The sequence below is a fragment of the Citrus sinensis genome, chromosome 6, assembly GCF_022201045.2.
Source record: "Citrus sinensis cultivar Valencia sweet orange chromosome 6, DVS_A1.0, whole genome shotgun sequence".
Classification (NCBI taxonomy): Eukaryota; Viridiplantae; Streptophyta; class Magnoliopsida; order Sapindales; family Rutaceae; genus Citrus; species Citrus sinensis.
The window spans coordinates 24,458,872-24,480,792 of NC_068561.1; the positions used below are offsets into that span (position 1 = coordinate 24,458,872).

The 21,921-nt window shown below is 32.7% G+C and overlaps 4 protein-coding genes across 8 annotated transcripts; 2 read left to right on the top strand and 2 right to left on the bottom strand.

Annotated features, from left to right (window-relative positions):
- Positions 1-1,867: 1,867 nt before the first annotated feature.
- On the top strand, positions 1,868-7,348 carry LOC102615519 (truncated transcription factor CAULIFLOWER A). Of its 2 annotated transcripts, none has more exons than XM_052443299.1 (8): positions 1,868-2,313; positions 5,681-5,759; positions 6,085-6,149; positions 6,252-6,351; positions 6,461-6,502; positions 6,606-6,647; positions 6,742-6,848; positions 6,995-7,348. In XM_052443299.1, the coding sequence occupies exons 1-8, from the start codon at positions 2,129-2,131 to the stop codon at positions 7,116-7,118; spliced, it is 744 nt and encodes a 247-aa protein (XP_052299259.1). In that variant the 5' UTR covers positions 1,868-2,128; the 3' UTR covers positions 7,119-7,348. The 2 variants fall into 2 exon arrangements, with proteins under 2 accessions (XP_052299259.1, XP_006482432.1); XM_006482369.4 differs by having other exon boundaries at positions 1,871-2,313; positions 6,754-6,848.
- A 199-nt stretch (positions 7,349-7,547) lies between these two features.
- Positions 7,548-12,940, bottom strand: LOC102616029 (ultraviolet-B receptor UVR8). 2 transcript variants are annotated; one of them, XM_006482370.4, is made up of 9 exons: positions 12,774-12,940; positions 12,020-12,293; positions 11,371-11,564; positions 10,519-10,566; positions 10,057-10,129; positions 9,572-9,743; positions 8,228-8,659; positions 7,956-8,147; positions 7,548-7,859 (listed from the first exon to the last, which is right to left on the bottom strand). In XM_006482370.4, the coding sequence occupies exons 2-9, from the start codon at positions 12,276-12,278 to the stop codon at positions 7,796-7,798; spliced, it is 1,434 nt and encodes a 477-aa protein (XP_006482433.1). In that variant the 5' UTR covers positions 12,279-12,293; positions 12,774-12,940; the 3' UTR covers positions 7,548-7,795. The 2 variants fall into 2 exon arrangements, with proteins under 2 accessions (XP_006482433.1, XP_024955602.1); XM_025099834.2 differs by lacking the exon at positions 12,774-12,940 and adding an exon at positions 12,648-12,670.
- A 647-nt stretch (positions 12,941-13,587) lies between these two features.
- Positions 13,588-15,891, top strand: LOC102616311 (uncharacterized). 3 transcript variants are annotated; one of them, XM_006482372.3, is made up of 8 exons: positions 13,588-13,744; positions 14,157-14,313; positions 14,402-14,521; positions 14,616-14,659; positions 14,776-14,901; positions 15,263-15,347; positions 15,484-15,540; positions 15,623-15,891. In XM_006482372.3, exons 2-8 carry the CDS (start codon positions 14,170-14,172, stop codon positions 15,698-15,700), a joined length of 654 nt encoding a protein of 217 aa, XP_006482435.1. In that variant the 5' UTR covers positions 13,588-13,744; positions 14,157-14,169; the 3' UTR covers positions 15,701-15,891. The 3 variants fall into 3 exon arrangements, with proteins under 3 accessions (XP_006482435.1, XP_006482436.1, XP_006482434.1); XM_006482373.4 differs by having other exon boundaries at positions 13,594-13,744; positions 14,146-14,313; XM_006482371.4 differs by having other exon boundaries at positions 13,596-13,744; positions 14,150-14,313.
- Positions 15,622-20,329, bottom strand: LOC102616991 (E3 ubiquitin-protein ligase At3g02290). The gene is made up of 5 exons (XM_006482374.3): positions 19,951-20,329; positions 18,848-19,221; positions 17,866-18,292; positions 17,486-17,595; positions 15,622-16,284 (listed from the first exon to the last, which is right to left on the bottom strand). The coding sequence occupies exons 2-5, from the start codon at positions 18,965-18,967 to the stop codon at positions 16,258-16,260; spliced, it is 684 nt and encodes a 227-aa protein (XP_006482437.1). The 5' UTR covers positions 18,968-19,221; positions 19,951-20,329; the 3' UTR covers positions 15,622-16,257.
- Between the last annotated feature and the right edge of the window lie 1,592 nt (positions 20,330-21,921).

Sequence of the window (21,921 nt, forward strand, 5' to 3'; positions counted from 1 at the left end):
TAATTTCTCATGAGCAGAATTCAAGGTAATGACCGACGGTTTTTAATTTAATTCATTTTAAAATGTGAGTAATTGCTAAATAAGAATATAAAAACAATTATATCTTAATAATGATACACAATCACTAATATGCATGCACATATTGCACACAAATTCTTAACAACTCAAATCATTATCAAATGACCTTAACTTCCAAGTTACACCCATTTGAATCTAGCCCACTCATAAATCCTAAATTACAAGAACTCTTAATATTTATTTGATAATCACTTATGTATTCTAAAATAGATGAATATGTGTCTAGGAAACCACCCCATTAGTTGGCATTAGGGGTGTTCGTGGATTGAATTTTGTAAATTGGACATCAATCCATATCTTATCCACGATTTTGCAGATTATAAATTTTTAATCCAATCGAATCCACGGATTGACGAAAATTCAATCCAAATTCAGTCTATATGTCTGTGGATCGGATGCGGATTTGACCAAATCCATATTTAATCCACCATTTCACAGATTTGTTTTATAGATTAAGAATTTTTAATTCCATCCAATCCACATAAAATAAAACAATTAATATATAAATAATTTTGCTACTGACCAAATTCAAAACTGAATACGATTTAAATAAATTAATTGTTTAAAAAACTAGAACATACATTCAAAATTTCAAAATATAGCACCCCGAAAAGAAAAAAATCTCATTTATTTAGATACATGAAAATTAATTGTTTAGGAATCTATATTTGTTTATTTAATTATTTTATATTTTATATTATTATTGAATAAGATATAATATGGTGTTAATGTAACTATATTTTAATTTATTTATTTATTAGTAAGCACTAATGCCACATTTACAAGGTTTATTTTTTAATTAAATAAGTGTTTTTTATTTTTTTTTTCAGATTTACGGATTTTTACGGATTTGTAGAAGTAAATCTATATTCAATTCATTAACTACGCTTTTTCAATTTCCTATCTAATTCAATCTACCAATCTACAGATCGAATTTTTTAGGATCAGACGAATTGAGCGGATTGGATTGGATTCTAAATACTCCTAGTTGGCATGGATGGTAATCTCTTTTTACATTCTTATTGAAAATATATTGATTTCCTCATGTGTATTAATGAGAAACGATTTTATTTTTTTACATATTTAAAGTAATTTTGATCCTTTTTTAAAATATTAATCGGTTGAATTAAGACGCTCAAACTTGACTAATAATACATCATATATGTCACGCATGTAGGACTCAAGTACCGTACTGAAATATGTTGGACCAGAACAATTGATCATCGGTTGTAGGAGGCTTTCACATTTTTAAGAATAAATATGAGTAGATTTGAACAAAATATTTTTAAAAAATAAGTAATGTAATTATATTTTAGGCATGGATAAAGACCCAACAGCCTACACCATCGTAATTCGACCATTGTTTGCCATTTTTTCTCGTATGAAAAATGTCTAGTCATGCAAACACGATCTGCTCAACACAGAACGAGTTGCTTAGCTAAGGCCAATAGCATGAGGAGCCGTCACCCGTCACCAATCACCAATCACCAATCACCATAACCAGACAGACATTGAAGACCCTAATTGGCCCCACTAGTGCTTGACTGCAGGTTTATGTACGGATTTAAATCCCACCACAAAATCTGCGGCTCTATCTGAGACATTAACTACTATTTGGACGATTCCACCCATCACAACTCGACAACACATAACTCGAAATACCACCTGGTTTACCTAAACCACTTTCCAGTTTCCACTCATCACACTGTTCATAGCATAAGAATTTTAAAAAAATAAAAAATAAAAATGCGTTTCCTCATTAATTCATCTTATAATTTTCATTTCCCCATATATACACAAACACAAATAGCTTTTGCTTCATACAACAGCAAAAACACTTCCATAAACACAAAAATGGAAACCCACTAATAATTTTCCATTTTTATGCACATATCACTCATAACTTCATTCTCTTTCTCACTTACCTTCGTTAACCTACAATAAGAAAGAGCTTGAGGCGAAGCAGGATTAGGGTTTCTTTCTTTTTTTGATCTTTTTTTAGATTTTCTTTTCTCCTTTAAAAGAAAAAGAAAATATCAAAAAGATCAAAATGGGCAGAGGTAGGGTTCAGTTGAAGCGGATCGAGAACAAGATTAGCAGGCAAGTAACTTTCTCCAAGAGAAGAGCTGGTTTGTTGAAGAAAGCTCATGAGATCTCTGTGTTATGTGATGCTGAGGTTGCTTTGATTGTCTTCTCAACAAAAGGGAAACTTTATGAGTACTCTACTGAATCAAGGTTTCTAATGAATTCTAACACTCTACTCAATCTTTATTGTTCTTGTTGCATGTTTTCGCTTTGTGTGTGTATGTATGTGTGTTTTCGGGTTTTTTTTTTTTTTTTTGCCCTTTTCCCCATTTTGGCCATTTAGTTATTAGGTTACTGTTCAGGCATTGCATTACACAAAATTCATCATATTTTCGACTATATATTTTAAAGTTTGAGCTTTTTGAATTTTCTTTGTGTATCTCTCTTGACTCTCAAACAGAAACATATACAAACAAAAATAAAACATAGAACAAACTTCTGGTATCATTCTTGATATGTCCTTTCCTATATGCCAATGTTCATGATGTTTCATGCCAATGTCACTAGTCACTACACATTTGCAGTGTTTTTTTTTTTTTTTTTATAGCTTCATTGAGTACTTTTACTTGCAATTGTAGAGGTGTATCAGTGCTTTGTTTTGAGCTAGATACTTGGTTAACCACCTGATTGATTGCATAGAACAATATGGTAGGATCGATCATGGAGCTTTGTGTTATATATGGGATTTGATGAAATTGGATTCCTTTAAATTTTCTCTTAGGCAGAAGGGGCATGTGTCAAGAAATCTGCTACTGGTCTATGACCTAGGATTGTGGAATCTATTGATATTTGTGAAATCAAGTATAATGCCTCTCACAATGATAATGTGGCAGGATATCTATAAAGATTTTCCACCAAGAGGTGCTGCCATATTTTTGAAAAAGTCAACTTCGGACTTAGGGCAGTTGGTAGCTTAGCTCCATAGATAGGAGGAGAAAACCTTGGGATAATTGTGGTTTATCCTCCTTCTCTCAGTTCTTGTTATATTACCACGTGTAATCATAAAAAGTAAATGTACATGTAACAAAAATTAAATGGAGGAAGCGCAACACACCAAAAATACTGAAGATTTTTTTAATTATGTATGTCAAAATTATCTAAGTATTTTAATTAGTTATGAAACAATGATTTTTCTTAATTTTCTATATGCCTTCACCAATTTAGTTAGGTTTGTATTGTTCGACATTCTTTACTATTTGGGGATAGTGATATGTACTGATTGAAATTAATTCTCTCATAATATAATGTCTTAATTTTCTAAATGTCTTAATTTTCTATGACAACAAAAGTTTTATCATTAGCTATAAAGATCTTTTAAATGAATTAGGATTCAGTGCTGAAGTTTTTTTTTTTTGCTGAGTATGGAATTAATGATCAAAATTTATTTTGAGTTTTTATTTTTTTTTATTTCTCTTACCTAACAACTATTGATTCAGTGCTCAGTAAAAACTCAGTTCAGCACTGAATCTTTATCCCTTTTAAACACATCTTATGTTCAGTTAATTTATAAAAAGCTTTCCTTCCTATTCAGGCCTTTGCAGGTCATAATTTTCAACCATCATATAATGATCCTACTTTTGTAATTTCCATCATAGTCTTTCACCGCCACTTAATTTTGTGCACAATCTCTCATTATGTTAATTTTTAAGACTTAACTTGGAATGTTGAATTGAAATTCACTAATTAATTTCCAAATAAATAGGCAGCAAAAGGTATCAAATTTAAGGTTTCCTATAACTAAGTATTCTTAAGTCTCATTTTGGTTTTGAAACGTATGTATCCTACTTAAGAGGGCCTCCTAGATTTGATTTTAAGTAATATTTTTGAGCTCTTGTCAAATAACTTAGAATTTTAGATTTTGTGCCTTGAAGAGTAATAGTATAAGTGTAAACTCTTGTATAAATTGATGTGACATAAATACATTGGTTGGATAAAATAACTCCTGACCAACATGATTTACTTTTATTATTTTATATTTTTATCTCACTAATGTATTTATGTGACGTCAACTTGTTAAAAGTAAGTATGTACAAAAATATATAAATCTATCATTATTCTTCCTTAAATGTATGCAAGTGTGCATTTTTTTTTTACTTTTGTCTATGTACGTACACGCATGAGATTGTAATGGTAGGAATTACGATCTTATGATCTAAATTAAAATTTAATTTTTACCATTCATTTATTATAAGTGAATGTCTTAAGCGTAGCTGAGTAGAATTGTTATAGTATATACTACTTTTAACTTCAAATTTCGAATGTTGGATTAAAATGAAAGAATAAATAAAGAAAAAAATAAAAAATTACTTTAAAACCCTTTTCAATCCTGAAAATTTGATGTATAATAATTTGAGTGATGATAGAGGTACAAACTCTTATACAAAATTGTTTTGCACAAATTGATATAGCCTAAATTCATTGGTAGATGAAAATACAAAATAACAAAAATAAATAATGTGGTCCAAGAACTATTTAATCCAACCAATTGAACTATATCACATCAATTTGTACAAAAATTTATATAATTATATTACTATATTGCTGAGAAAAATGTGATCTTTTATATAAATGTACAACAACTAGCTTATGCTATAGGACTCAATATTGAGAAATTTAGGCAAAGATATATATATATATATACACATGCTGCCATGCACATTTGCAGAATATATGGGGTTGGTAAAAGGGCTTCTTTGCTCAAAGTGAATGATTATTATATCTTTAGATCATTGTTCCTTCCTATTGGTAATGTATGATCTCTGGATTTAGATGATTATTCAACATTACACTATAAACCTGCTTCTTATTATAATACTTGCTATTGCAATGCCTGGATATCAGTTATCTTTACATTCTTGTTTAGTTATTTGCTTCACCAAAGAGGTACTTATCTCATACATCTGGAGTGAAGAAAATGCAATGTGGGAAAGTAATAAATTTCACTATTTTGTTGAAGCATTATGGTTGATCTATTACACACAAAAATCAAAGAAAAAATGGAAAGAAATCTTTTCATGGTTTTGGGTTATGATATATATGTCTGTGTGCGGGTGTTTTACAAAACAAGATATGGCTAATTAATAATCTTTGATTGAGTTAGAAGATTTGGATATTTCTTATTCCTGTAAATATATCTCACTAATTTTGACGATCTTGTGATGATTCTTATCGTAGAGTTATAAGATTTCTTTTTCTTTTCTTTTTTTTTTCCTCTCCTTTTTTTTCCTTGTAATTCTTTGATGCAGCGCAATTCTTCTATTAACAAATTTTTGTCACGTGTGCATTGACTTTGTGGTTCTAATAAAATATTTAGATGTATTACTACAACACTGAGACTATTGAAAATTCTCTATTTACATATTGAGCTATTAAGTATCTAATAAGTACTTTAATTAGATTTTAAATTTTATTTTCGCCATTTATCAATTTCTTTCCAGAATCTATAAAATCGAAAACTCAGGTTCCTTTTCAGGTGAGTAATTGTTGTGTAATGTTTATAACGTTTTCTCTGTGACAGCATGGAGAGGATCCTAGAACGGTATGAGAGAAATGCATATGTGGAACAACAGCTTGTTACAAATGACGCTGAACTCCAGGTACTATTGCAGCATCTAATCTTCACTTTAATCTCCAAATATGTGAAACCATGTTTACAAGTTTACATATATATTGTACGTGTACATGCTCCATTCTTTTCGAGGGAGACTTCTTCTTTATTGTACTTGTAATGGAGGTTTTTGGGAGATAATCCCACAATTTTTAGAATAGTTTTCAAACAACCTTATTCATGAACTAGTTTGAGTAAAACTTAATGGTAAACAAATGTCTATAGTATTACATTTTGTTTTTTGGGAAGCGACATCAAGAATTGATGGTAAACAAGTTATATTTTGAAAATTAACTTTTTCGAATGCTGCATAGGGATGCTGGTCTCTGGAATACCCCAATCTCAAGAGTAGGATTGAAGTATTGGAAAAAAATATAAGGTAACCAACCCCACTTCATATGAACAAGATTGTAGATAGAAATTCTTTTAAGAAAATTTTCTTAATGAAATTATGTAAAACAGAATGATGTGGTATATGCAGGAACTTCATGGGAGGAGACCTGGAACCACTAAGCCTTCGAGAGCTTCAGTATTTGGAGCAGCAAATTGATACTTCTCTTAAGCGCCTTCGAAATAGAAAGGTGAAGATTCAATGCAATGCTCTTCAACATTTTTATGTCTTCGTATTGTGTTGAACATACACCATATATTTGACATTATCTTTCTGGGTACAATATTTTATATATGCAGAACCAACTGACACATGAATCAATTTCTGATCTACAAAAAAGGGTGAGCTCATTGTAGCTCCTTGTGTTTTACTACAATAAACAATACAATCTCTGACAGTATCCTGTACAACAATGAACATAATAACAAATAAAGTTTGTTACAGGAGAGGGCATTGCAGGATCAAAACAACATGCTTGCAAAGAAGGTAGTACCTATTTTCACTACAAATTAATTTATGTTGCGTTTTGAAGATCAAAATTTCATCTAATGACATGACGGATCAAATTAATTATTTCGAGGCACAATTACAGCTCAAGGAAAAAGAGAGGACACTGACTGAGCAGCAGAACCAGATGGCACAAAACTCATCACCCCTCATGCCAACATTTCCTTCTCTGACTATTGGGTATTTTACTTCCTGATATTTCACTCTCGGTCTCAGGCACACACAAAGAAATAAAGCGCGTGTACGTGCACGCGCGCACAAATTTATAATGCATATCATACATCAGAAAATGCAGAATTTTAAAATGATGGTCACTATAAATGCAGGGGCAATATCCAGGTGATGATGAGAGGAAGCGTAATTGATGAGCCCGATGAGAATCAAACTAGGCAGAATATGAGGAGCACAGTTGTACCTTGGTGGATGCATGACCATGTAAATCACTCATGAACAATAGAGAGAACAATTAAGAAGCATTATGGATCATCTGCAACAAATAATTAGTACGGATCATCAAGTGTGCATTGGTGATTTTGGTTAGCTTACATAAGAGAAGCAATTTGATCCCTAATGCTACGTACAACAGTGTAAGGCGTCAGCCAGCCTCTCTATATATATTATATAAATGAGATGAATGTAACATTCAAACACAATTATATAATAACATCTCTTAACATGCACACTGGTCTATGAATAGTACTTACATGCAACAACTGTACCGATGGACTAGCCATTAGAGAAATTAACTAGGCCTAGCCGGCACAGCCCATGGTCTTGAGTCGACACAGAGTCTTGGGTTATCAGTTAGTACATTGATCTAGACGTCGGGTATGAAAGCATAAAAAATAAACTATGCTTGGTATAAAACCTTGAGAAATGTTAATGTCCAAATTAAAATTGCATATAATTCGCATTAACCATCATAGATAAAGTTCCTGTTTTAACTGTCATTTCCAGATTCCTAAGTAGGTGATCAAATGTACTTGATAGTGGTTAATTAGAAAGGATTTTCCTTCGTCGTTTGAATAAATATGATTATAAGCTTTACAGTCCTAATCAGGTTGTTAAAAATGAAGATGTGAACGAACAATCAATTCAATGATCTTCAAATCCAGTTCAGTTGTGTTTCAGTCGTTCCCATTCCTAGTGTCATCATCACAATCAAATTCGTCGCCATGAAGTAAGTGCTCCCTGTACATGCATAAGATTCATTAGGCAAGGGCCCATAAACTAATCACCGGCGTGGTGCAGACGTCAGATAGAAACCACAGCCTCATAAGTTAATACCTCAGTCTCTCACAAAGGCGCGCCAAAGCCTCTGATCCTGTCCGGGATGCAACATCCTCAATCTCAGAAGCATTTGATAAAGTAACGCTCTCTGCAAGCCTAAATTCGCACAATTCTTTTAAGGAACATGCATCAGTCAACACAGCTGAATGGCCGCCACCGGCTGCTAGTTTCCGCACTTCCCCAACACACCTGCAATGACGCACTTGCATCAATATGAAGGTTTAAATTATTTTGCAAATGTTAAGAACAATAATTAGAAAGTAGCATACCAATCAACCGGTGATGGATACCAAGCATACGTAGATTTCTCATTAGCTGCCTGACCGTAGCTGTTGTAACCCCATCCATGGATTTTTCCGTCCCTCATATAAACAAGCGTGTGAGAGTGTCCACAAGCAACAAGTTGCACACCGTTTGGCACTACCAAAATAGGGATATTACGAAAATAAGTATCAGATTCATTGGGGATGAATGAAAAGGATCTAGTTTGCGGGCCAAGGCCCAACTGCCCTGCTTGACAACCACCCCAAGCATAAAGAGCTCCTTTAGAAGTTAGGGCACAAGTGTGTACACCACCGCATGCAACATCCTTTATAAAGATTCCATCAAGTGCAACCACTCGCCTTGGCAGTAACTCTTTATCCCCAGACTGAAGGGAACAGTGTCCAAGTTGACCCACACTCCCCAGCCCCCAGGTATAGCTGCAGGTTCCAGAACAGATTTTCATCAGTGATGAAAATATTTCTGAGATTTATACCCAACGAATAGAAATTTTGTTAAAGAAATAACCACAATCATTTTTGCGCATAGCTTATGCAAGAACAGATTGTTGGACTAGAATACCACCATTCCAAATGCTAAGCAGTTTAATGAATGTTAAACCTAGAACGGAATTGGTATAACAATGATACAAAGACCTAGTTTGAATTAGAAACTACTTGCTAAACTAGAATACCATCACGACATACATAGTTTATAGATAACATTATCGATCTCTAATGACTAATCAGACCCTGTTGGATCGAAAGTAGGCAAGTGAATTTTATAACTAAATCTCACCCAGGCAAATTAGTAAAACTATAATATTAAATGAATCTTAGAAATATAAACTTCCTTTTTTTTACCCCCCTTTTTAGCCTACTGGCAATCCAATCTCTTTCTCACCCATTTGAGTAGTGTTCGAACCCTAAACCTCTTGTTTTCAACACGAGACTTGACTACCTAAACTAAATAGCATCAATAGAAGTATAAACTTTAATAACTAGTTAAGAGTCTTATCCAGAAATAACCATAAACAATGAAAAAAATTAAAAGCTTTCAGACTTGGAAAAGAAATAAAAAGTTAGTGGCATATATACTAATTCCTTCAAATAGTTACGATTTATGGATATGCATGCTTCCATTGAATGACGAAGCTATGTGGGACAGAGACTTGCATATCCAAATGCATTCCATTTCTGTTGCATCCAGTCTCCCAATGAGATGTGAGATTCCCATAAGAAGATTTTCCCAAACCTTCAAAAACATTTACTTGTGTGCCATGCGGATAACCACAATTGTCATGCCTAAATGTTGAACTTATCTTCATGTTATAAATCCTTCAGATAACTTACACCTCGCCATTTTCAGATACAGCTGCTGAGTGGTACTCCCCGCATGACACTTGAGTGATCTTCTCGAGCTCAGGAGCTTCATCAAGGAATTTAGCATAACCCTTTATTACGCGAGGCCCCTGTAAACCTTCACAAGTGATACCCCTGCCAAGCTGGCCATATTCGTTGTAGCCTGATTTATAGAAAGATCAATAAGACACTGATTAGACCAAAAGAATCAAGTAAAATTCCTTTAGTATCCTCTCCTAGAGCATATAATATATGAATTAATAGAAGTGCATAAGCACAAATATCATCTCCAAAATGAGTCCTCAAGTTTCCTTTCCTGAATCATACAATCTACTTATTATGAGTACTGAATAAACATAAACATCATCTGCAGATAGGTGTTTACGAGAACAGGTTATAGCTGAATTACAATTTAATTTTTACAATGAAAGTTTTTTCGAGGCAGTTACAAGTTTTGAATATTAGACGAAACCTACCCCAAGCTTGTAGTAAGCCACATTCTGATAAAGCCACTACATGAACTGAACCACAGGACACTTGACGGATAATCTGCAATAAAATAGAAAGCAGAATCCTGATTGCCTCTACACAGTGGAGGTCAAATAAAAAACCAAATAAACAACAGAAAAATCAAGAAGCAACCGCAAATGTACATTCAATTAAGAACAAACAACCGTATCATATTGCCAGAACAAAACTTAAAAGAGCTATTTTAAGGATTTTCCTTTTTCTGTTTCTTGTCTTTGATGAGAACCAACAAATCAAAAACCTCATGAAACTGGCCTAAACCCATAAAACTTGGTAATTAGAATTGAAGCTATTACAATTTCTATTTTTTCAGAGTGCATTAGATGTTACATTTCAATCCTCCTGTCTTAACCTCAACATTCAAGTAGGTTATCATCAACCAAAGCTCAATACCAGAATCCATCACATACCGTATTCGGAGTAAAGGCTCCCCAAAACAAACGAGGAAAATTTGATCCCTGTCAAAAGAATCAGCACAAGAAATATCAATAGAAAGTATTATTTAATACTCCATGCTAGGAAAAAGAAGCCCAAAACAATATTAAAAAGTGAACATCCATAAACATTTTCTAGATTCAAAATAAGCTTAAGTGGAGCCACGGAAAGATGTTCTTAGTTTAATATAAGGATCATATTTAGGTTCACCCAGTCAAAAGCGGATGCCTCTGATTCCTTTTTTTAAACTTCTAAATTTTTAGGGAAGGACTTAGATAGCTTCCAAATTTTCAGGAATTCACAAACAAACAGCTCATGTTCCTCAATTTTGATTAGACGACCGATTGGTTTTCTACATGTGATCTTTATATGGCTTTTCTTCCTGTTTGGTAGCCTAAAGTTTGTGTGATATGGACAATAAGAAGTCTCCCAAAACTCTTAACAGGTTTCTTAAGCTCTCACTTGAATGGTATGATGCAAATCTAGAAAAGGGTGTATTTCAAGAACTGGTAGCTACAATTACTAAAAGAATCAAGTAGCGATGCCTAGATCCTCATCTTCATTCTTCTCTTCCTTCTTCTACTTCTTCTCAGGTTACTTTGATGGCCATAAAAACACTCACAAGATTTTGTTTTCTTGTGATTGATCTCAAGTTCGATCTCTACCATCAGACTATCCTAAGTCTACATGTATTTTCTGCCTTTACACCACTCCTTTGACTATAAAATCAACAGCAAAAGTTGAACAATTACAAGAATTTTCCATCCAACATTATCCTACAGAAAAATTGAGAAGACATAAAGATTCAGTAAAATAAACCTCACAACCTGATTTTGACCCCAAACCCAAAGTCTACTTGTTGAGATGGTTCCATCATTTTCACGAGGTTCTGCAATAGCGGCGGTGCAATGTACTCCACAAGATATTGATTTCACAAACTCTGATTGCAATTGCTTTACTTTCTCAGGGTGTTTCCTACCCTCCTCGGTGCCGTCGCCCAGTTGACCAAATTCATTAGCACCTGGACAGATACATAAATGTGCTTGTTTGCATATGCAATAAAAGAAAAAGGAACACTAGGAAGCATACTGCTGACAGTTCTGCTTCTTACAACTATTACCATAACAAATAGTATCTCAAAAGCCAACTGTTAACAATCCAGAACAGAGTAATTAATAATAATTAGAGAAATGATCCTTAATCAAGTCGTATCCATGACAGGATATAAATGGCAATAACAACTCAACATAAAAGATTATCAAACAACACAAAGAAACCCTGAGAGGAAAGTGCCCATCCAAATCCATGGCAGCAGCAATAACATATTCCCAAGAAATTTTAAGCCAGTTACTGTCATGATCAGAGTAAAAAGGGTAAAAGCTTTGCAACCACAATAGAGGAAGCCCACACAACATAAGCAAACAGACATTTAATACATAACATATTATGTAAGAAGGGATTTGTAGAGGGACAAACCCCAAGTGAAAAGTGTCCCATCTGAGGCCACAGCAGCAGTGTGCTCATGACCACACGCAATGTCCAACCAACGGGAATTAGCACCAGCTGGGCACCCAAAGAGCTCAGGAGGGAGCTGTTTTGGAATCCTCAATTGGCGCTCTCGCCCCTTTCTACCGGTCTGGCCACTGTGGTTATATCCCCACACATAAATTGCACTCTTTGCTGGTATATTATCCACAGGACGGGCTGTTTCGCCAATAATTTCATTGATATCCATTTTCAATATATACACCTATAGCACAATCAACCAACAAGAGCGATAAGACCAATAAAATCAAATGATAATTTCAATGTTTACCCAGAAAATTAGAACTAAATTGTAGCTGAACTGTCTTCAATTTTTTTTTCCTTTTTTTGAACAATTGAAATCACGAAATAATCAAACTAAAGAGCTACTGTCTTCAATTTTTTTTTCCTTTTTTTGAACAATTGAAATCACGAAATAATCAAACTAAAGAGCTATGAGCAAATTTAGAGCAGAAATGCAGCAGAAATCTAGAATCGTGGTTCAAGATTTGCGAAATTATATCTGTTTGGTTGCCAGGAAAGTGGAGAAAAAAATGCAAAAGAAAAGAAATTTTGCAACCTCAAAGTCAAACCATCAATCCCTGTTTACGCCAATCGGAAAGGCAAAATAAAACAAATTATAAAGTTTAATTTAATAAAATTTAGATATCAGCACATCCATGAACAAAAAACAAACAACTTTCACCTGAATTTGAAGCAATGAAAATGAAATGGAATCTGGGTTTGTTTATTATTATTATTATTATTATTATTACTTTATGGAGTTGGATTCTTGGAAATTGAGTGAAAGTGAAGAAAATATTTGAAAGCAAACGTATTTCTGTTGTTCCGTGAACGTGGGAGTTTTGAGGCGGGCATTATGTCGGTGAATATAAATGACTGCCCCCACTCACCAATCAATTTTCCATGACGAGACTACCCTTCACAAGAATAATTAATTTATTTTTCATAATAAAATTACCTGGAAGTTTTCTTCCACTTGAGAGAGAATTATCTAGAAGTTGAAAAACAGAGTATGTGAAAATTTTTTATTTTATTTTTTGTGATTCCCTCTAAATTGTGCTACCAATCAGTATGAATATTTAATGCAAATAATAATAGTTTTAAAAAATATTTAAATAAAATTATCTTTATGTATAAAATTCAATTTTTTCTTGTGTGAATAGGGGAGATTAAACCTAAATTATTATTATGTTACTTGTTAAAGGAAATATATAAACTGCTCAATTCAAAATAATGCCAATATAAGTTTATAATTAGAGTATGACAATAATATGATTGTTTTTTGTTAATTTATTTTCAAAAATGATTTTCAAACAAGTTTGTTGATTTTTTAAACTAAAATTCTTCTTGTTTTCATTTGCAAGCAGTTTTATGAAAGACTGTAATTGATAATCTAATTTAAATTATTTCTCTTCTAAAAAAAATTGTAAATTATTGCTCAATTATAAATTATAAAACGTTTTCAATACAATTTTTCAAAAAGTTTATTTGGGTAAATTTGTCTATGTGCGTAGGTGGGTAGCAGCATCTTGCTAACTCTCAACTGTCAACGGTCAACCTTTCACCAACCTTCGTTTCATTTTACAAATATAAAAATTTTAAAACCGGCTATGGCTTTCATCTCTGTCACAAGATCCCTGCTTGTTCATCCAGGTATGTTCTTTTTAACTTGCAAATTTTAATAAGCCTTTCAATTTTATTTTTAAAATTTTTGGTTTAGTTTCTATTTTGCATTGGAATTAAAAAGGGTTAAATTTAAAACATGTTGTTTGGCTTTAGTTTATGAGAATCCTTCAATTGATATGTGCTGTAGAAAGATAGGTGATTGATTAACATTCTTGTAAGATTAATTAACCACATGTTTCTGTTCAATTTTTATGAATTAGTTTTTCAGTTATTCATGAATGGTGTAAAATCACTCTACAATTTTCTATTTTTGTGTTGTTTGGTGAATAAGATTTTTTTTGGGTATTGACGCTTTGGGGATATATAATTTGGGGAAAACAATTTTATATCGTTTGATTTTGTGCTTGATGTTACTACTGACATTTTAGAAAGGTAACAGATACATAAGAATCATGGCTCAGTCGGTAGGTAGCAGTGCTGGGAAAAAGCTTGTTCGAATTGATGTCAGTTCGGATACTGTATGCCCATGGTGTTTCGTGGGAAAAAGGAATTTGGACAAAGCTATAGCTTCTTCTAAGGATCAATATGATTTTGAGGTTCATTCCATTCTCTCTCTCACATGGACACCCACACATCCTCTATTCAGTGTTTGTGGTCTGATTTATTCTGGGGCTAATTTTGCAGATTAGATGGCATCCTTTTTTCCTGAATCCTTCTGCACCTAAGGAAGGGGTTAACAAGAAAGATTTTTATGAGAATAAGTTTGGATCTCAAAATCAAGGGATCATAGCTCGAATGACTGAGGTTTTCATAATCACTCTTGGAATCATTTCCAATGGCGATGTATATCATTTGATTTGGATGGTTTATTTCTTATTTTTCGCTCTGAAATTTGCAGGTTTTTAGGGGTCTTGGGTTGGAATATAACATGTCCGGACTGACGTAAGTTTGAAGTATTTGTCCTATTATTCATATATAAACTGATTTGTGGAACACTAGCAAGCTTTAGAAGAGCTATTCAATAGAGATGCCACTAACATTTTCTTTGATATGCACAGAGGAAATACACTAGATAGCCACAGGCTATTATATCTCGCTGGGCAGCAGGGTCTTGACAAGCAACACAATCTTGCGGAGGAATTGTTCCTTGGATACTTCACCCAGGGGAAATACATTGGTGACAAGTGTGCTTACTTCTCATTGGACGAGTTTTTTTTTTTTTTTTTTCCCGTCTCTAGTGAATATAAATCATGAACTCACTCACCTAAAATGAAAAACACAACAACATTAGCTGATTTGTTTTGCCTGCTATAATTGCTATTTATGGTAGCACAGTTAGTTACAATAAGTTGTAAGCAATTGTAAGTGTATGTCACTCATATCAACTTTAACCTAAGGAAAAGAAGAACAAGATTGAAAACTGAAACAAGCTTGCTATCAATCTTCAATTGAGTGGGGACTCGTGACTGAACTGTGCTTTGGTGATGAAGTGCTGCATCATTACATTTCACAACAATGGTCAGTAACAGTCATGATTGGATGCAGAGAATTTCTTGTTGAATGCGCTAGGAAGGTTGGGGTGGAAGGGGCAGCAGAATTTCTTGACGAACCCAACAATGGATTGAGTGAGGTAATTTTTCTTTTTCTTCTTTTCTGCTCCTTTGGTTTTAGCCCATCCTCTTTTCGTCCATCAGCAATTCTAGAGTACTAGAAGTCATCTGATGCTACTAAATTGAACTGAACCTGCTAATTATGCTTCAATTTAGGTTCATGAGGAGCTGAAGAACTACTCGGCAAACATTTCAGGCGTTCCTCATTTTGTGGTAAGTGAAAGATTAAATATATCAACTAAATTTTTAGTTGAATTACACAGTTCCATTCTCTGAGAAAATCTTCTTTTGGCAGCTTAATGGAAAGCATGAGTTGAGCGGTGGTCAACCCCCGGAGGTTTTCCTAAGAGCTTTTCAAGTTGCTGCTAACTGAAATTACTTGCAGCATGAAGCTTCTATGTTCAGTCTTCAATAAGGATGCTTCTGCTTTTGTGGATTGTCGGCTTAAAACCATAATCTCTCTTATTATGCTAGCGTGTTCTAATACCTTGAAACTGGTTTGTAAATTATATAACAAATGTTCAGATGAAATAAAAGTTAAGGCTTGTTGATTGGGGGGTCTAATCATTTGTGATATGGTATGCATTGCTAATCTGCTAGACTACTCGGCTTCATAAACATTATTTTTACTTTTTTCCATGAGATCTGAGTCATGTAAGACACAGGAAAGACAAATATACCACAACTAAAATCATGTTTCTCTTCATTCCACTCACACTTCAATGTAAAATGCTATTTTTCTGGAGGCTAAAGCCAGATTTTCAGTAACACAAGGGGAAAATCATCAATGATTTGAATGACACTTTTTGTATTTACTGTAGCCGACACAAATGACTTCATATTCACAAATGGATTTACAGGTCTCTTTTGATTTAAACATTCTTCCTTCAGTTGTTGCTGGTTCCATCCACGAACAAAACCTTTGAAAGATCAAGTCGTTTCATCAAAAACCATCACCTACGAAAAGGTCAACGAGATGAAATTTTAGTAAAAATAATCAGAGAAAAAGGTACAGGATAATATGGTTCATTCTAATGAAGAAAGCTTTAGAAGTAAACCTTGCCACTTCTGCTTAACTAAATGCAATGTTGTCGCAATTAGATACTAAAAAATGATAAAATGGCAGGGCCAGAAACCTTAATCCCATGTTTTAGTAAACAGAATGAGTAGTAGATTCATAACTAGCCAAACAATACTAGAAGAAACTGTGACAATATTGACTTTCTTGCATTCCCCAGTTACAAAGCAAATGATGGAAGTTTAAAGAGAGACCTCTAGCAAGCTTACCATTTTAAGAAACTGACACAAACTTTAGTTCATAACAACTGAATGCAAGGTCACTTAAAAAATCCTTAGAACTATTTTAACGTCTTTTTTGTGCCCTAGACAATACCTTTAGATAACAAAACATTTTATGCCACTAAGAAATATGAATATCATTTGAATGTTTCAACACATTTTCTCTTAATATTCTTCATCTCCAGATATAAGATACTGAAGTCAAAACCCGCTAGGAAGTAGGAACTGAAAAACTAATAGTAAATACTTCTGGTTTTCCAATAACATCAGTTAAATTATTTAGCAATAGACTGCAATGCCAAATGCCAAAGAATTCAGCAAAGCTAAAAAAAAAATGAAGAAATTAATCTCCAGATTTTGAATCTTAAAGATTAGAAAATAAAATCACATAAACCAAAAGGCTACACTTTTGTGAGTGCTGTTGAAAAGATAAAAAAAAAGGACAAAGGGAGAGGAACATGGAAAGAAAGGCAATTGACTTGAATAAACAACAACATAGATCAAATTTCTCCATTATTCACCAAAGCAGGGCTTCAGTGTCATAAAAAGGACAGACAGTTCTATATAGCTACACCTCAATTCAAACAAAATGAAACTTAAAAATAAGATGTTCCTCGCCAATTCAAAATATTAACACATCAGTTGACACTAAACCATGCAAAAAAGGTAAACAAACAACAATAACCTGAATTGGGATGCTTTTGAATAACAAAGGAAGAAAAACATTGTTCGAATGAAGTTTAGAGCTTTATGCAGTGCATAGATCCCAATCTCATAATAAGAAACCAAAATAAATTATTATCATGAACAATACGAACAGCCTCAAGGATTCAGAAACAAAGCACAAGGGATTGATTACCTTGCCACAGACAGGGCAGTTTTCACTTCTCTCCATCCATTCATAAATACAACCAAGGTGGAAATGGTGAGAACATTTTGTCACTATTTTGGGGTTCTCTGGCGTATATTCTGCATATAAAAAGGTACAATTAAGTTACTCAAATTAACTGAAACCAGTACGCTATATGGACTCATTTTACAATAGCTTGTCAATCATTAAAATTAACTTTTTGCATAATTTAGAGTCATTTGTACTCAGACAAGAAGGAAGTCACCAAAATAGTCTGGCAGCATGTCAAGGCCCAGACTCCCAGTGAACCTGGGAAAATCTAGTTATTTACATGCTATACAAAGTTACCTATGCGATAAAAAAAGCATAAAACTGCACTCAAAATGTACCTTCAAGACATGTTGGACAGACATCTTCATCTTCTGATGGAGAATAAATATACGCAAATCCAGCTGTTGATTTTGCCGATGAAAGCGTAACTGAGGATTTAGAACGTTGTTCTTTCGATCCATCTTCACAGGATGAATCATTCCACTTGTCTCCTGCACTAAAAGATTCCGATTCCACATCATTGTCACTTCTTAGAGGTTCTGACTCCTCATGGAATTGGCTTGAACCCTTCTCACGCCTTGAAACCAATCCTTCATGTTGCAAGCGGAAATATCTAGGATCAGCATCATAAGGCAAGGGTCTCGGAGGAGATCGGTACATATCAGAGAGAGAATTGTCAAGGGAAGCAGTAGAAGTCATTGATGCTGCCCCCTGTATGGATGAAGGGACAGAATGCACATCCCCTCTTCGGAATAATGAGGTATACTACAGACAATTAAAAAAGAAATAAGAGAAGTGAAATTTAGGAACATCATCCAGGGGAATGATGGATATTAAACTTTCATGAATAATCTTTACAATACATAATTCAAATTTTCACAAACTAATTTGCTCATTCTCTATTTGTGCGTGTCATCCTTGCTTACAAAATACAAGCACCTTGGCGAAAATAATCATACTGATCTAGAAAGTTTTGCAATGAAATCCAAAAGACACTTGCACTAAATGTGCCTGAACTGAGTAATCAGAACTGAATTATAAACAGGTCTTCAGTCACTCCAAAAACATAGTCATATGTCCTCACAAACATTGATAGAGTAAGATCTTCAGAGAATAGTCACATGGAACCAACTTACAGAAAAAAGTATTAATCACTAGTAGTCTAGTTCGCATATATTCACACATGGGAAAGAACTCTTGACAGTTTCAACAATAGGCCCATTATGGCAACATAAGTTTGTAACAAACTGTTAAACCGACATTGAAGAAAGTAAATCTTAAACGAAAAACGAGACTAAGTAAAAGATGCATGAGACATACCACATTTAAAACATGCTGAATAAAGCAGCTGAGACACATGCAATTCCTATATACAGAACTGTTTGGATTCATATAATCCTCAAAATCCTCCACATGAAAACAGCAGCAAACAGAACCCATTGTTGTAAACTTTAATATCTTCCTTTCTACCCGCAACGGCGATAGTCCAATCTCATTGGCAAGATCAAGCCCCACTGAGCATATGCATCAAGAAAGAATTCTTGAAGCAATTAGTATATAACAATATATACAATGAGAGAGGACACTGAGCTCGCAGAAGTCTCACTGGCTCCGCGAACTAGAACCCTCCCTCCCTTGTTAACAAATGCTGAACTAGCTTCGTAACTGCACTAATAATTTTGTGGTATATTCACCTGGAATATACAAGAAAATCACATTAAACAACCATGTTGAATAAGAGAAAGGAAAAGCATGCGACAAACTATTCTCAAAAGAAATTCATGAACTTAAATAACAAATGCCCATGCAGCTAAAAGTGCAAACTAATGCAATCTAAACTTACATTTCTTCATTAATCAGCATTCAAAGGTTAACTTTTGAGAAGAAAAAAAAAATCTCATACTAGTCAAAGGATGTCGCCATACCTTACATCCTAAATTAATGCAAAAAGAATGAAAGATTCCCTGTCGCAATAACAAATTTTTATTCAAGAAAAAAAAATCACTTGTCCAAAATTTACAATTTTTGGCATGAAAGTGACAAATTTTCTTCCTTTCAATACCTATCTTCAAGAGTAGAAAAAAGTTTCTTTCCTATTGTGATCACGAGCTAAAATTCAACACTGACAAAGTATCCATCGCAGACGGATTACCCTTACAAATTCACAATCGCCCTAAACGAAAAACCCATCAAAAGAAAAAATATATATATTTTACAAAAAGGGAAAAAAAAAACCCCACATCAATCATCAAAAAGTTCTTAGTGAAAAAAAAAAAAACCCAGTAAATAAGATTATCCAAAAAAATAAAGGATATCCAGTTGCGATAGCCCCATAATCTATCAAACAAAATAAAAACTCCCCATCTAAAATCAACAAATTCGAAGACAAATAAAATTTAAAGAGAGAGAGAGCAAAGAAATACCTTGACAGAGAAAAATAAAAAACTTTTTTGTTTTTTATTGTTTTTTTTTTTTTTTGGTTTGTGGGCACAGAGACAGAAACGGAGAACCTAACACTAAGAGCAAGCTATGCAGGCAGGGAGCTGGGTCTCAAGAGGGATGATCAAAAATCTGAAATTTATGTTGGATTGTTCGGCGAGAAAAGCTAAGAATCATCTCAATTCAATGCTTCATAAATTGAAGTGACGCTACCCCCTTTCCCTGTAGCCTCCCCTTTGAATTTCGCTTTGGTTGGGTGATGGAATCAATCCAACTTTATTATTTTTATTGTATTTATTAATCTAATAAATTTTATTTATACAACAAGTGTTACTTCTTTTTTCTTTTTCTCCTCTTTTTTTTTTTTTAATGTAATACACCTTGTTTCAAAGCCTCTTCCTCATTTTTATGGCAATTTTTTTTAATCGAGTTAAATGAATTTTACCAAAATATGCCGACCAGATTTTTAATTAGGTTTACATGAATAATATCAAAAGATATCTCGATAAATTAATAATTATAATATCAATATAAATATTAATCTTTTTACATGACTTTTTTTATCTTATTTTATTTTATTTTATCATGCTATTATGATATTATAAAGGTTGCGTTAAATTTGTGTTGTATGGTACCAATTATGTGTTTTTTTTTTTAGTGATAATTTTTTTTTTACTCCTTTTAAATATTATGTAAAGGTAAAAAATTATGAAGGATGCAATAAACACAAGATAAGAGACCAGATGACGGTGGCCTTTATCATAATAAGTTTAGTAAAATTATTATATTATGCTTTGTGTGTCTGTGGATAGAAAATGAAATTTTGGCTTTGTGCATTGACTTGATTTGATCAATTTGAACAAGTTTATACTTTCCATGACAGATGTGTTGACATTTGTAATAAAATTACAGTGGGATGTTGTTTGTTTCTATACGGAGTTTTGAGGTACTTAATTTTGGAATGGGTAAGAATTTTTTTTTTTTTCTTTATAAGATAGATAGGTTTGGTAAAGTCAAATTAAACGTCTAGAAACAAATGCAGCGTTTATATTTTCTATTGATGTGGAAATTATGTGTGGAAATCTTGAGATTGTGAGCGTGAAATGAAAATGAGAGTAAATTGTTTATTTACATTGAAATGGAAGTATAAAATCATAATCAGAACCTAATTCATATGTTTACTTTGTCTTAAACTATAAGTAAATGGTTTCAAATTATAATTTTATCCTAATTTAAAGAATTATAGTTTTTAATTACAAAATCAATAAACAATATATTTGAAAAATAAAATATATACTTTGGTATATTTGTAAATTAATAATTATTATTAATATTCTTAATTATGTAAATTAAAAATTATTACTAAGAGCAACACAAATAAAATATTATTATAAATAATATAGTACGAAATTAATATTTTTTAGAATAAATTATTTGTTATTATTGATTATTAATATTAAATAAATATAATATTATTATATTTTCAAATAACGATAATATATAGTGATATTATTAATTCTCTATGAATATAATAATATTCTTTTTAACTAATTTTAACTCAGAATCAATATAAAGTATTATTTTTAAATAAATATAATAATATTATATTTAAATAAGTTTACTATTATTATTTTTAATAAATGTAATTTTGAAATAATATAATAATATTATTAAAATGAATATGAAAATTTTATTTTATTAAATTTAATAAAAAAAGAATTAAAAAAAAATTCTCACTCCTACCTCCCTCGTGAAAGTGAGAATCTCATTCCCCACTGCAAAAATAGATAGGGCCTATAAAATGAAATTCTCACTCCTCCTTTAAAATATATAAGTAAACACTCAAATTAAATGAATGCAAATTCTTCACTTCCACTCCAAAAAATAAATATATAATAAAAGTAATTCCACCGCGCTCAAATGGGTGAGAATTAAAAAAGTTATAGAATCCAAAT

Bases quoted from the DNA above. Each gene is read 5' to 3' on its own strand.
- LOC102616991 (XM_006482374.3), bottom strand. From the start codon at position 18,967: ATGGGTTCTGTTTGCTGCTGTTTTCATGTGGAGGATTTTGAGGATTAT. The intron at 17,596-17,865 runs GTACATTTTGAG...TTTTATATGCAG, and splicing joins CTGTCCAACATGTCTTGAAG to AATATACGCCAGAGAACCCC. The intron at 16,285-17,485 runs GTAATCAATCCC...ACCTTTTCGTAG, and splicing joins ACTGCCCTGTCTGTGGCAAG to GTGATGGTTTTTGATGAAAC.
- LOC102615519 (XM_052443299.1), top strand. From the start codon at position 2,129: ATGGGCAGAGGTAGGGTTCAGTTGAAGCGGATCGAGAACAAGATTAGC. The intron at 6,150-6,251 runs GTAACCAACCCC...TGGTATATGCAG, and splicing joins GTATTGGAAAAAAATATAAG to GAACTTCATGGGAGGAGACC. The intron at 6,849-6,994 runs GTATTTTACTTC...CTATAAATGCAG, and splicing joins TTTCCTTCTCTGACTATTGG to GGGCAATATCCAGGTGATGA.
- LOC102616311 (XM_006482371.4), top strand. From the start codon at position 13,702: ATGGCTTTCATCTCTGTCACAAGATCCCTGCTTGTTCATCCAG. The intron at 13,745-14,149 runs GTATGTTCTTTT...CATTTTAGAAAG, and splicing joins ATCCCTGCTTGTTCATCCAG to GTAACAGATACATAAGAATC. The intron at 14,522-14,615 runs GTTTTCATAATC...TGAAATTTGCAG, and splicing joins TCATAGCTCGAATGACTGAG to GTTTTTAGGGGTCTTGGGTT.
- LOC102616029 (XM_006482370.4), bottom strand. From the start codon at position 12,278: ATGGATATCAATGAAATTATTGGCGAAACAGCCCGTCCTGTGGATAAT. The intron at 11,565-12,019 runs GTTTGTCCCTCT...GTATCTGTCCAG, and splicing joins TGGGACACTTTTCACTTGGG to GTGCTAATGAATTTGGTCAA. The intron at 10,567-11,370 runs GTTGTGAGGTTT...TTCTTTTGACAG, and splicing joins GGGTTTGGGGTCAAAATCAG to GGATCAAATTTTCCTCGTTT.